The following is a 15,350-nucleotide window of genomic DNA, read 5'->3' as shown; positions in this document are numbered from 1 at the left end:
CTGTGAACTAATCTCCCCGGCCCGCCCAGGCCCCTCCTGCGCACAGCCTACCTCCCAGCGGAGCCGCCAAGACCTGCCACGCCGCCCCCGTGGGAGCCGAAGGAGAGCGGCTCTGCGCTCCATCTGCCCGCCGCTGCAATGCCACCGCGTCCTCCCGCTCCGCCTGGAGCGCCCCGGGGAGCCGGCGCCTTCCCGAAGCCCCCGGTGCGCCTCCCACCCCCGCGGCACCTGCTTCCCTTCAGTCGAGCCTTTTCCCGCTGCCCTTCGAGCTCCTCCTCGGGAGGAAGGCAGGAGGCCAGCATGGAGAGCCTCACTTGACTGATGCCGACCCAGGGGCAGCTGCAGTCGGGCCGCCCTCGGGTTAGGGGGCGCAAATTACTTGCCTTGCCCCGGGTGCTGACAACCCACGCTACGCCACTGTACCAATAAGCAAAGTCAATGGGGGAAACTTAACGATTGCCTGATTTGCTTAAAAACAAAAGTGATTCGCTTAACAATTTTATTTATTTATTTATTTACTGCGCTTCTAGACCGCCCCCTCTCCCAAAAGGGACTCGGGGCAGTGTACAGTCCATACAAAAAATACATCATAATATAATTAAATAGCTGAACAATTAAAATTGTTAAATAGGTAGAGTTAAATATGGAGGAGGTTAAAAAGAAAGTTAAAAAGAACTGTATGGCAAAAAAAAAAAAGATTATGAAATTGGGCATGACTCACTTAACAACCACATTGCTTAGTTACATAAATTCTTGCCCTTAACCCTAACCCTTTAGGGCAGGGGTGTCCAAACTTGGCAACTTTAAGACTTGTGGACTTCAACTCCCAGAATTCCCCAGCCAGCTCTGCTCTGCTGGCTGGGGAATTCTGGGAGTTGAAGTCCACAAGTCTTAAAGTTGCCAAGTTTGGACACCCTTGCTTTAGGGTCATGGGTTAAGTCAAAAACTAGCCCATAATCAGAAATGGCATAATGTAGCGGTTAAGACTGAAACTGGGGAGACCAGGGTTCAAATCCTCTTTTGATTGTAGGAATTCACTAGGTGCCTTTCAACCAGTCCCTCCCTTCTGAGCCCCAAGGCCAAAATGCAAAATAGTAGCACTGACCAGTGGAACTTTCTGTTCTCACTATGCTCACTTCCTCGGAAAGTGCGTTTGACTCAAATCAAATTCTTCACATTTTCATATATAGCCAGAGAAAGCTTGTATACAGGGAAGATCACTGGAGGTTTTAAAGAAGAAATTGGACAACCATTTGTCTGAAATGGTATAGGGCCTCCTGCATGAACAGAAGGTTGGACTAGAAGACCTCCAAAGTCCCATTAACTCTGTTATTCTGTTATAACTAGATATCAATGGGATTATTCAGAGATCATGTTGGCTCTAAAGGTGGCTGTCTAATAAGGTTTACCCTACCCTTAGTTTTGCTATTTTCAGGAGCATTTCCTACCACACCGGTCTCACAGTTTTCTAAATTATGAAAGACTGGCTTACAAATACGACTAAAAAACCCCCAGTATCTATCTACCATATCTTGCCCTTATGTGAATCTGGGATGCAGGACATTTCTGTTTATGAACCTCATGAAACACACATTAGCTTATCTTTGATGCTGTGGAATCAGAACTTCCAGATGTTTGTTGCAGATCAGGGGTGGGTTCCTGCCAGTTCTAACCTCTTCTATAGAACCTTCTATAGAACCTCCTCTACAGTGCTGTTTAGAACCGGTTCTAGCTTCCTCCCCCCGCCCGTCTGCATATCATCAAGATGAAGAACGAGAGGAGGAATTCTGGGAGTTGAAGTCCACAAGTCTTAAAGCTGTCAAGTTTGAACACTCCTGGGAGTTTTTTCTAAAGGGTTAGGGGTGCAAGGATCTTGTAACTTGACAGCTTTAAGACTTGCGTGCTTCAAAGGCCAGAGTTTCTGAGCCAACATTTTGGTTGCTATGCAAGAGCATTGTTAAGTGAGTTTCACCACATTTCACAAGTTGGCCATGCCCACCCAGTCACATGGCCTGCAAGCCACTCCCACAAAGCAGGCCACACCTACAGAAGAGGTTCTAAAAAATTTTGAAACCCACCACTGCTGCAGATGTATCTGTATAAAGCTGGGCATTGTGGGATTGCTTTGGGCTAGGTTTCTTGGGTTTATACCTTAATTAGCTTTCCCATTTGCTCTTAGGAGGAGCGAATTAGAGTTTCTGTAACATTTTGTTAAAGCAAAAAAGATATTCTGACCAGCACTGGCTGAAACAAACTACACAGTTGCAAGAAAAACTTGTTTCTGTTAAGCACTTTGAGAAAAAGCATATAGAGGCCATACGTTTATACGAGCACCACATAATGTGCTGTCACACGCATATGTATTACATTCAGAGTTAAGATAAACATACAATTGAAGATTGTGCAATTGTTTTCATTCTTTATGACACACCCAAGGTAAAAGATGATATTGTTGGTTACACATCCTAGAAAATTAACCAGATCCCTGGAAGGTTCTTATGAGGTAACCCTGTCAAGTTCATTGATTGAGTTCAGAATGATGCACTGAGTGGGTCTCGGAAACCTAGAGGCACATTGTGTGTCCTAAGATAAAGTTGGTTTTCATAGATTAAGCTCAAGTAAGTAAAGGTTCTGATGGACTATACTATAGCAACTTTCCCCACCCTGGTGCCAGATGTATTGCCATTCAGCTTCCAGTATTCATGGTTCAATGTGATATTGGCACCCAGCAGTTCCTAAAACTCTAGTCCAATACATTCGGAGAACACAAGTTTGTTCTAGAAGGAAGTTGCTAGAACCCATAAGAGTACTTGTTTTGGTTCAGTTTGCCTTGGTCAATATTGGGCAACAATTTTACATCATTCCTATTTGCATGTTACAGTCATCTCCTTGCATTCAGTTTAATCCATGGTTTATGTTTCACACAACATTCCACAACAGCATTAAGCACATGCACATGTGCGGCACGCCCACAAGTTAACTGGCAGTAGTGCCTGCCGGAACCCACCCCTGGTAAGGAGGATGGGAGGAAATCAGAATGCTTTTTGTATTTGACCCACTTGCCTTAATAAGATGTGTCCTTCTTTTTTAATTAGAAAAGAGATTGGATAAGACTGTAGATGGTTTGAGTAAGGCAGTTCTACACAGTGACTCATCGCACAACACTTTGCTTCATGCTTAATCTGGGATGTATAACATGGTTAGAATCAAGAAGCAAAATAGGGACAATGAAAAGGATTTCTATGTCTTCTGCTTTCAAAGTGATGTCATTTTCCAGCTGCTGCCGTTGTAGCCAAGTAGAAATTGTTATAAGAGTCCACAAACCAATCCATCCTCTTTTGGTTCTACATTAACTAAAAATAATAATTGCTCCATTTAAATAATAGATGCTTTTAGAGGCTCCCTGGGCCTGATAAGAGTGGAAATTGCTTCACCATCTCTGATAATACCATCAGTTTTAATATCTTCACTTCTAGCAATACATCTGTCAGCAAGCAGAATGGAAGCGGCAAGTTTTATTGGGAAAAAATTACATCAGTTGACTTCTCTCGTTCCACATGCCAACATTTTAACTTGCTGAGGTCTACCCTCTGTTATTTTACCTTGGTTCTCATGTTGGACAAAAGAGTTGCAGAATAGTGCCAAACATCTGAAATTGCCCCTGTGAATAAAAGCGCAACCACAAATTATATACACACATAGAACGGTTGTACTGTATTATGGAAAAATACCATTTTTCAGTTAATATCTAAGTAGGCTTAACAAAGAGGCACATATTGCATATATTAGTGGTGCAATTTATGGCTCTAGGGAGGCTGGATAAGTTTGTCACCACAAGCAGAGAATTAGGAAAGAACAAGATTATGTTTGCTTTTATATATCCTGACAAAAGATCATTTTGTTCTTCAAATGAATTCAGTGGTGTGATTAGATGAATTATATTATTTAGATGAATGAGGTGGAATTAGATGAAAAAGAAAGACTAGTGCTTATATGCTGATCATACAAAAAAAAAACTATTTATTCGATGGATACAAAATCCAAAGATTTATTGATTCAGACATCATAATCCTACTGTATCAACACGATGCTCTTTATAAGTTCAATTGACCCACTGCTCAAAATTGGCAATATACATTGATGTATGATATTAATTTTACTGCAAAACCGTAAGTTTTCATCTACTTTAGATAAAAGAGGCTGTTCATAAATAATTAACTACCAGCTCCATGTTATCAATTCTTAAAAGTTTTCAGTAGAGGACATTGATAGTTGTTACGTTTTGAACTATATGAGGATGCTTACCAATTTTTCACAGTTGGTTGGTTGATAAAATTGTCTTTATTAATATTCTGTTTTCATCGGCTTCTTTTTATTTTTCTCCAGCATCTCTGACCATCATTTCAGTGAAAGCAGTGGCAACCATGTTGACATTTTCTGTGAAGGGAAACATGCAACTAACCTATCCTATTTTCTATCTTATGCTCATTCTAATGATGTCAACTTGTATATTTCAAGTCAAGTAAGTTTTTAGAAAACGTAAATTAACGTACTGTTTTCTCCATGTTCCCATATTCTTTTAAAAGAGCAGCCAAATCCTGCCAAACTTGGACACGGATGCATTTATGAGTTTATCTTCTACTTTTGTTTTATGACCATGATGCTTTATCTTGCTGTTAACCAGACAGGCAGGTTTTCTTGAGCATACTTTTATGTTTCTCAGGGACTTCAAGCCAGCTACATCTTTTTACTGCTTTGTTGAATCAACAAGGTAGCTTTTAGCTCTATGATCAGTCATTAACATTCATCTTCCTATTCACCTTAATGTCTTTCCTCCCTCTCTGCTTAGTATTCACAAATTTGTTCCTTAGTTTCATGTCTCCATTGTAAGCAAAGTTTGCTTACTAAATATGGATTCAGAATGTTACATCCATATTCTCACATGCTGAGTTTTCAAACTTTTCCTAACTTCGTTCACTTCAGTTGTATAAGATTGCTGATTGGAAACTCGGGCAATTATGATCCCACCACTTCTAGAAGATTTTGGCTAGAGAAGGCTGCTCTGAATTATTCCTCTTTTTTTTTTCCTGGATTAGATTCCATCCTGATGGTGGCAAGAAAGCATAATGATTCTTAAAGCTGAATTAGATGTTATAGGAGAGGTGGTAGATATAACTTAGCAAATAGTTATATCATTTTTATGTCTGCCTCTTTCTCCAACCTAATATTCACCCGATGTATTAGACTTTGATCCAATGTCCTCCAGCAAAGTTGGCCAATGGCAGAAGGCTTGGAAAAACAGTCATATCCATTCTAATCAAGAATAATAAACTTTAATGTATTCCCATCAGTTATGGTCACCTACAGTGATCAGAGAAGAAGTAATTATTAATGTGTTCAAGGCCTAGATTCATACTTCATACTTCAAGCTTCTGCTACAAAGCTCTTTAAGTACCCTGAAGATTGTCACCCCCTATTTGTATAGCTGACTTCTCCATCACCTAGTCTTATTAATGGCTCTTGCTAAAGATTGAGCTTGGGTCCTTCTATGTGCAAAGTCTGCTATCTGGAGCACCCCCAGATAGCTAGCCAAAGTTATTAGAAGGATAAAATGGAGTGATGGAAATGCTTATCTTTAGATTGTGAGAAGAACTTGTTTATGTAGGGTCTTCCCTACATTAAAAGATACAATGTGTGAGTTTTTCAAAAAGGCAAATGAAGGGAAGATGTGAATGTAGATTACAAGTGCCTGTAAGTATTGAAAATTTAGATCAATTTTTTTATTCTTCATAAATATTAGAACTCAGGATCATTTGATGAAATTGTCAGGAAGAAATTTAAGACTGAGATAAAGATGCGGATCTTTAATTGCCCTAATATACAGATATAGAAATGTGGGTCAATTACTGTATCTCAGACTATTTTAGAAGGAAATTATATATGGTCAAGGAAGGAAGGCCTTTCCTAATCTAGTGCATTGCTGTAAACTGAGCAGTAGTCCATAAAAGTACATTCAGAAGAACTAAGCTCTACTTTATTGTAAAGTTGCAATACTGGAAATTGTAAAAAAAAAGAGCTTGCAGGCAAACTTAATGCAAGACTTATTTTGTGGACCATCTGTTTTTGCTTTTTGCAGCATCTTCACACATTTGTGTTGGATTTTCTCAGATTGACGTTAGAACAAATAGCTAAAATCAGAGGAATTTGCAATAACTTTGAAATCTGACTATTCCATAAACATGCAAGTTTTAAAAAATTACTTTGGATCCGTGGAGACTGCTCAGTTATTGCTTTAAAAAGTCACAATAATTCCTAATGGTTAAAACAATTAAGAAACTGGACTTTAAGATGATTTCAAAAGGCTATTTTGGTAGATGATATCATTCAATGGCACACTGTCTTCTGCAAAGTGAGGACTTTTGCATTCAAATTGTGATGGAAGTTTCTTAAGACATACAGTAATAGGTTTCCATCACTTTTATTGGACAGTATTTTAACAATCTGGAAGCCTAAAAAATTGAAATGCCTGGTGGTCAGGAAAGAGGTGCCATTGCTTATGAAATAAAATATACTGTTTCGTTATCTTTAAAAATCTAATAAACACTCACTCTAATAAAATTTGAATAAAATGTACAATGGCATGCAAAGGTTTAACCACCTGTAGGTCAAATTGTATTGGTCAATGAATCCTTATGTGATAAAGTGACCCAACCTTTACATGTTACACAAGGTTTCTGCAAATTTCGATATCTATATACTGTATATAAAAGCCAAATACCACTCACTCATCATGAAATCTACAGAACTGCAAATCCTACTCACTTGAAATTTGGCACATAGGTTCCTCTTGGCTTCTAGCTTCTTGCTAAGAAAGGATTTTTCAAAATGACCATCCGATCATTAATATTTCTTATGCAGTATTGTATTAACACGCTCTAATGCTAAGGAGTTAGCCATTCTACTTCCCCTCCCCACCTGAAAAGAACTCTGTTCCAACTGCCAGTTGCCTTATGTTAACCAAGCCCTATCACATAGTTTCGTAGCGAAGCACGGGTATCCAGCTACTACAACATAAATGTGTAGTGGAACAAAGATTAAAAACAACAAAAACGATGAATATGATGCAGAGAATTGAACACCTTTGGGGTTGAGACTTTGTAACACTTTGGCAGAAGTAACAGCTTCTATGTGTTTCTGTAGGTTGATAGGAATGCTTTTTAGTTACTAGAGAGATAATAATATATCCTCGTTTTTAGATGTTTTCTCTCTCTTCCTTGCAGAGCCCTTCTATCTCAGAACTATTTTTACTGTCTCAGCAAGTACTAAATGTTTCAAAGTCTCTTCACAGATGCTCAATAACATTCAGGTCTAGGATTGTGAAGGCCATTCCAAAATGTTATCCTTTCTTGTAACTATATGCTTCATGATTGATTTCTCTTACTGCGGTGTCCAATCTCTTTCCAGTTCAATTTCTTCACTGAAGATACGTTAGCTTCTAGGGCCGTGATGGTGAACGCAAAGCCATATCTGTAGGCACGCAAGTCATCAGGTCCAGCATGCCAGCCAGCTGATTTTCTGCCTTCCAGAGGGCCTGGGGAGGCCGTTTTCGCCCTCCCCAGGCTTCAGGGAAGCCTCCAAAGCCCGGGGAGAGCAAAAACTCCCCCACACGGGCGGGGTGGGTGGGTGTTCGTGCGCACATACGTTCGGCTCATTTTTTCACCCACCCCAGACTCTGGTCACTCGTGCATGCGCAAGTGGGCAGGGCACATTATATTGTGGGTTTGGCACGCCTTTGTAAAAAGGTTCGCCATCACTTTTCTAGGGTATGTTAACATTTAGTTTTGTCCCTTTTTCCTGCCATCTGCACAATATTGCCTGTGCCACTGGCTGCCACTCAATTCCAAAGCATAAATGGAACTCATCCTCAAAATTTACGGTTGCTAAGGGTTTTTCTCCCCTTGAATTTTATCACCCTGTTTTTCTTCAAATCTATCTTGTGTAGTTGTGGCTGAACACTTCAGCATTTGTTTCATCAGCCCAAAGCCCTTTTCTTCTAAAATATGTAATGCTTATTACACTTTCCTTTGCATATTTTAGACAATGGATTTTGTGATGAGATTGGAGGAAAAGTTTCCTTTTGCAAGTCAATACGCGTAGTTTTAAAATCAATATTGTGTGGTGAGCAGCTTTTTTAGGATCAGCTCAAGTTTTTAGCAAGTTATTTGCAGTGATCTGTGAGTTGTTTTGCAGATCTGACACATTTTCAGGCAGTGGCAGCAAATATTTTCTTCCAGATCTTGCTTTGACATCAACTATTTCATGTGACTTTGTTTCTCACAGTTGAAATTGCTAGCTGGAAGCATTTAGATTTTTTTTATAGCCTTCCCATGCTTTTTAAGAGTGAATTATCTTTACTTTCCAATATGCAAACAGCTGCTTGGAAGCTCCTGTAACTTTTGAATAGATAGAAAAATAGCCATAGTCAAAGAGGTCAGAAACATCAAAATATATGTTGATCTAGGGAATTTCTGATCTGGGTCAGTTGTAAGTCTATCAAGTCAATCTCTTTGGGCCTTATTAATGACTTCGTTTATAATGGAACAGAATCAGCTGGAAAGATGTCCAAGTTCTGCACGTGATCTTTTCAGTTTTCTTATTTTAAATCTGTAAATGATGGCATGTATTTATGACCTGGAGTCATCCTTTTGCAATCTTCTGACAAGCAAAGTCAAAGGGGAAGTCAGATTCACTTAACAACTGTGTTACTAACTTAACTGCTGCAGTGATTCACTTAACAACTATGGGAAGAAAATGTGTAAAATAGGGCAAAATTCACTTAACAATCTCTTGCTTAGCAATGAAAAATTTGGGCTCAATTGTGGTTGTAAGTAGAGGACTACCTGTTTGCCCATTTACATTCATGCAATGCCCAATATATAATTGCATAAAATAGCCCTATAAGTGTGGGGAAAAATAGAGCTCATGATGGCACTTCTCTACATTACTAAATAAAAATCTCCCTTGAATTATATCTGAGGGTTGCATAGAGAAAAATTTATTGGTAATCCATTTTTTTCCTCAATCTAATATACATTTTTTGGCATTTCCAGGCAGTCTCCCATTCAGATGCTAAGCATTAGCTTTTTCAAGATCAGCCAGGTGCTGTCATCGGCCATGTTGTTATTGTTTTTAATTAAATATATGTAGTAAGTTCCCCCCCCCCCCAAAATATAATGTTTTTGCTATGGAAGAAGTGTTGAAATTCAGTTCTTATTTATATTACATTGACATTCTTCTTATAGGTTCTTGAATCAAGCAATGGAGATCTACGGTTCAGCAGAAGTCATTCCACTGAACTACATGCTGTCTACTCTTAGTTCTATCCTTGCAGGTAGGTGTTGATCAAATAAAGGCATCAATCTTTGTTTTCACCTTTTCCGCCAAGTGTGAGACCAAGAGGGGAGAGCTTGTGCTTTGGGGTTTTCTGGAATCATGGACTCTTCCATAGCAACCTTTCCCCAAATCTCAAGTTCTCCAGGCACTTTGGGACTATAACTCCATTAATTCATAAGCACCATGTCTATTGCTTAGTCGGAGTGGGAGCTATAGACCGATTAATATCAAGGGCAAAAGTTGGAGTAACTTGGTTAATCAGTAGAAAGCAGAGGCACAGAGTTGATGAAAGCAGGACTAACTCCCAGGATTGCTTATTAACTTTGATGAAAGTGAATTAATGAGTAGTAATTTTTGTTTAAAAAGATGCTTCAAAAGATGTTGGGCTCTTACCATGAAGTTTTCCCCAAAGCGATTGGCTGACACAGGTACTGTTGCACTAGAAATAAAAATTGTTTTCACCTAGCTATTTTCAGGCTGGCTAAGACTGGCTTGTTTCACAGAGCACCCAGAAGGGTAAAAATAAAAGTGAGTTTTGCAAGAGGATACTCCAGTATGTCCCCTTTTGCATTGCCACAGTACTCTCTCTACCACCTATCTTAAGGATAAACAATTTCCCTTCTGGATGTGAACCAATCAAACCTAAGCATTTCTTAAATTCCTCATCATCCATTAAAGGCTATGCTTATCTCCGCCATTTTTGGTGTCTTAAGACTTATTTGTTTCTGGAACAAGTCTAATGGCTGAAGATCCATTTTGAATAAGACAATTGAGTCATAGGGCACAAAAGTCTGAATATAATTTTCTCAGCAACCATGGTTTCCCTCTGCCTTGCTTTATTGATTTATTACAAGTATTTACATTGACACACAATGGATGTGTTTCTAATACACATTGTGGTTTTTCCATTCCCTTACCTGCTGAAGTAATTTCAGCACTAAAGCAATTCCCAGCCAACCATGTACTGAAGCAGTCCTATTCTGTTTCAACGTGCTATACTTGTAAGGCCAAGGTGAAGAAATTAGAATGAATCCAAGGTCATTTTAAGTTACTTACATTTATCCTGGATGATGTGAAGTGGATATGATTGAAAAGAGGCTCCAGTTCCCAAGCACTCTGTGCTGAGGTAAGACAGAAGCGAGCAAAATGGGACCAATATACTACATTTTCAGTGAGCCAAAAAGTTATTCTTACACTAAATTTTATGATCCCTTTAACACACACTGGGGTTTGTTCAGTCATTGGTTGTTGAAGAGATTTCCATTCAGGAATTCCATTATTTTATATGGATTACTTATTTGGAGCTCACCAAAGTTTGAAAATACAGATTGATTCAGCAGCTGGGTAAAAATTGGCCTCTGTTACTTGATCCAGAGGAAAGATTTACCCCCAAACAGCTGTAATGATGTAACCAAATGGAGAATTTGATTCTCTATGCTTCTGGGCCAACTCCTAAATATTCTTATTCACAGTGAATTTGACTTGCATAAAGTGTCATTAACATTTTTAAAAAGCAATTTGCCTATAGTGTATGCATGCCATATTTATTATTGGGAAACTTATTATTACTGTCAAGGAATGGCTGATACAAGAGGTCTTTTGAAGAAGAGCTAACACTTGGAAAGGCTTCCAGTTTGCTGCATGTGTCCTTGCTAGCTACAAGCATCTATTGGTCCCTTGAAAATAAGAATAGCATGGTGGTTTTGGGGTGAGGTCAGGGAGAATAAAGTCCACAGGTCCCTTGTGGCCACAAAAGCAGAGCCACACTGTTGTGACCATATCTTGATTTTTTTTACACCCTCCCTATAAGGGGTGGCACCAATAAATAGTCAAATAATAATAATGCCCCATAAGCCACAAAAGTAGACATGTGTGTTCTCACTTAACCATAGTCATTGCTCTGGCTCAGGAATTCTTTCATGTGCATTCTATAACACTGGTCATCTGAAATTCAGCATTCTGTACTCCACTACCAAATTGAGGCAGAACATCAAATGATTCTAAATGGGTGTCAACTATCAAGTAATCCGTGAACAAGGCAGAGAAATTGCATGATTATAAACTCGTTAGGAAGCTCCTGATTTGTGTAAACAGCACAAAATGTATCATGGCAATTAAAACCTTTTTAATTAGATGTACAAATGTACTTTTAATTTCAGGATAGAACCTTATTCTCATTTACTCATGCTGAGAATATTCATTTTAATTATCTTTTTTTAAAAAAAACCATTTATTAAATTTATTGTCTATTTCATATTTTTAAAGTCAGTTCAAAATTCTGTTTTACACATACTGCATTCTGTTTATATTCTACTTGAGTAATGAGTGAATGAACTGGAAGTCTTCAATGATTTGGTCTAGAGATCTAGAAACCCCTAACTCCACTAGGGGTGACATGATAGCAGTGTTCCAATATCTGAGGGGCTGCCACAATGAAGAGGAAGTCAAGCTATTCTCCAAGGGCAGGACAAGAAACAATGGGTGTAAACTAATGGGTGTAAACTAATCAAGGAGAGCAGCAAATTAGAACTAAGGAGAAATTTCCTGACAGTTAGAACAATTAACCAGTGGAACAACTTGCCTCCAGAAGTTATAAATGCTCCAACACTGGAAGTTTTTAAGAAGAAATTGCATAATCATTTGTCTTTGCTCCCATTTTGTGATAGTGGGGCAGGGAGTTAGGTGACTGCCAGGTGAGGCCCGAATGAATAAGAGAGCTTGGAAGTTTCTGGCATATTTGAAATTATTTGTTATTTGGGGAGGGGGTGTTTAACTGTATTTATCTCATATCAGGAATTACAGACCTGTAGAAATAAGGTTGTGCTTTTGACTTACTAATATTTAAAATGATAGTTTTACCAATATATTATTATAAACTATTTACCAATAGTTTACTAATTGTCATAGTACACAGTGATAGTGCATTCAGTTAGATGTTTATGGCCTAATCTGTTCAATTTCTGCAATGCATTAGCCAAAATGGAGAACTAGAGAGGGTCAAGCCTAAGATATTTTTTTCAAATTTCTTCCCTAGGCTCAACTTTCTTTTATCTGACTGTTGTCTTGTTTTGGCTCTTTTTTCTATTCCTTAAGCGTATTCTGAATACCCATGATAGAAGATTATGGGCATTCTTCACATGCTGTGAAATTTTTTTGAGCTGGGCATTCTTGCAACCACTTCTTCTATGGTAGAAAACACCATTCTCCAGGTGATATTCCCATAACTTTCATTTCCAGCTGGAATAGGAAAATTAACACATTTCCTACATGAATACAAGAGAAGAGTGCAGTAGCAACAAAAAGTACCTTTTGGGATCTGAAATAGATATAAGTAGTCCTCATTTAGCGATCACAACTGGGACTGGCAATAGAATCATTAAGCAAAGTGGTTGTTAAATGAAAATCACATGACCACAGCCGGGTTTATGATTTTACTTCCGGTTTTGTTTTACACCCAAAGGATAGCATACCAAAGAGTTGGTTGAGAAGAAACTTTCTGGAATTCGGCTAATGGAGAAACTGAGTAAAATGGCAAATGTGATAGTTTGTATGCACTCCCCTCCCTCCCTCCTCCTGAATGGTCACCTGGATGCTGGGATAATGATCAAGAAGGGAATTGATCTTTGTATTTACATTAATTGGATAAGAATGGATTACAAGAGACTTAAGAATGGATTACAAGACGCAATGAACGAGCTGCTTAGGCACCAAAAGAAACCAGTTAGTGCAGAGGTCAGCAACCTTAAATACTCAAAGAGCCACAAAAAAAGCCACACTTAAAGCCCCCAATTCAATTCTGAACCTGAGCGGAAGTCTGGTTCCCCCACCATAGAGTCTCCTCCTAGCGTGGCGTCCTTTTTCCTCTACCTGTTCTAACCAAAAGCCCTATCAATTGTGGAGCTGATCGGTAATGGAGCCGCAGCAGAGGGATAAAAGAGCCACATGCAGCCCCAGAGCTGCAGGTTGCTGACCCCTGATCTAGTGTGAAACGGATTAGGGTTTGCTCAATATTAGGTAGCAGTACAGCCCCACCATAGAGTTCTAATCAGGTGACAGATTGCAATTAGCATTTTTAGAGACATACTAGTCTGTGGAGAAAAGCGGCTCAGGAAGAGATGGTTTGAAAGGAAAGGAAAATAGCTCAGGCCCAGGACAGTGGTTGCTAACTGAGTGGCAAACATGTGACACAGAGGGAGCACTGCAAAAGTTATAAATCTGTGCATTCTTTGCAAAGTTGTTTTTTTTAATCACCATAGTGATGAACAGATAATTGATAGAGAGATGAGAGAGGATTAAGGCTAGAGGAAACGTCATTGCTTTCAAAAGTAACTGATTTTTATTCAAACAATGCTGTTTGGGGTTTTGTCTCAATCCAAGGAGCCATGTTTTATCACGAGTTCCAAGGTGCAGGCTTCCTGAGTAGTTTCATGTCTCTGTTTGGGTAAGTCATTTACTTCCAAAAATTACACTCAAGTTCTTAACTATGTTAAGAGGAAGAAGAACCACATAATGGTTCAAGTCAGTTACAGAGGGTAATCTGGGCTTGCCTGCCCGACTACAGCTTCTCACACTAGAGGACAGCTTTAATAAGGATCACATGTGGGTTTTATTTCACTCAGTTTTCATTCCATGTATGAATGGGAGTTTTCATCCATCAATTAAACGGGGCAGGCTAAGCATTACAAACAGCTTAGGATACTTCATAAATAACACAGGAAAGATAAATGAGAATAAAATACATGAAAACCCCTAATACCGACACACAAAGCCAGGGGTGTCCAAACTTGGGAACTTTAAGACTTTTGGACTTCAACTCCCAGAATTCTGGGAGTTGAAGTCCACAAGTCTTAAAGTTCCCAAGTTTGGACACCCCTGCATAAAGCAAAAACAAATTAGGGAACTACCAGGGAGAAATACCAGAGGTGGGTTGCTACTGTTTGGAATCTGCTGAACCGGTAGTAGCGGCGGCGGGAAGCTGTGCCCGCCTGCCCAGACGCTTCTGCACATGTGCAAAAGCTTCTGCACATGGGCAGAGGCATGGTGTGTGTGAGCATGCACAGGAACGCGCCCAAACCACTAGGTAAAAAATTAGCAACCCACCTCTTGAGATAAACACTAGGAAGGATTCATTCCAGAAGGTTTTCTCAAAAGGGACTCTGACTTCTTGCCCCTTGTAGTTACTTATTTCACTGCAAAGGGCAGGGGCTGCAGAACAATATCTAGCAAAGTATGTTTCTCAAATCCAGAACAATTCATCAATGGTGGTTTTAAAAAAGCCAACACAAATAGTAAAATAGACAAAAAAAATCACACAAAAGTTACAACATTTCCATCTTCGAGCAGCCTCTTACCTTATCCGGTGTCCCACAGAGGTGAAATTCCAGTAGCTCAACCAATTGCAGGTGGTCCTTGACGTATGACCATAATTGAGCTGAGAATTATGGTTGCAAGTTTTCATGGTTGTTAAGCAGATTGCCATGTAACTGCACCCAATGCAGAGGTAAAATTCAGCAGGTTCTGGAGAACCAGTAGGGGAAATTTTGAGTAGTTTGAAGAACCGGCCAATACCACCTCTGGCTGGCCCAAGAGTGGGGTGGGAATGGAGATTTCGCAGTACCCTTTCCCTGCTATGCCCACCAAGCCACGCCCACAGAACCGGTAGTAAAAAAATGTGAATTTCACCACTGATCCAATGTTGTGACCTTTTTTTGTGATGGTCAAGTCAATGCCATTAATCTCTTTAAGCAAACCTATTATATCTGAGGGGTGTTTTGGGGGAGGGACACCAGAGGCAAACCCCAGTTACTGGCAAAAGAAATCCAAAAAATTGTGGTCCCGTTAGTGCAGGCTGGTTGCCAAGCACCCAAAATGTGATCACATGACCATGAGGGGGACAGCTATCAAAACTTTAAAAGTAAAAAAAAACTTTCACAAGTAGCTCTGTGAAGGTTTGTTGT

At 39.4% G+C, this 15,350-nt stretch overlaps 2 protein-coding genes across 2 annotated transcripts in view; one reads left to right on the top strand and one right to left on the bottom strand.

Annotated features, from left to right (window-relative positions):
* The window catches only part of MATN2 (matrilin 2), a 205,077-nt gene that overhangs the window by 68,297 nt on the left and 121,430 nt on the right, over positions 1–15,350 (bottom strand). The window lies entirely within an intron of this gene.
* The window catches only part of NIPAL2 (NIPA like domain containing 2), a 44,653-nt gene that overhangs the window by 27,474 nt on the left and 1,829 nt on the right, over positions 1–15,350 (top strand). The window contains exons 7-9 of the mRNA XM_081952163.1: positions 4,387–4,522; positions 9,303–9,391; positions 13,771–13,834. Of these exons, the coding sequence (XP_081808289.1) occupies positions 4,387–4,522; positions 9,303–9,391; positions 13,771–13,834 (289 nt within the window). The remainder of the gene's footprint in view (positions 1–4,386; positions 4,523–9,302; positions 9,392–13,770; positions 13,835–15,350) is intronic.

The sequence above is a fragment of the Natrix helvetica genome (assembly GCF_964273705.1).
Source record: "Natrix helvetica genome assembly, chromosome: 4".
Classification (NCBI taxonomy): domain Eukaryota; kingdom Metazoa; phylum Chordata; class Lepidosauria; order Squamata; family Natricidae; genus Natrix; species Natrix helvetica.
Note: the sequence above shows the minus strand (reverse complement) of the source record. Positions and strands in the feature narration are given on the sequence as shown.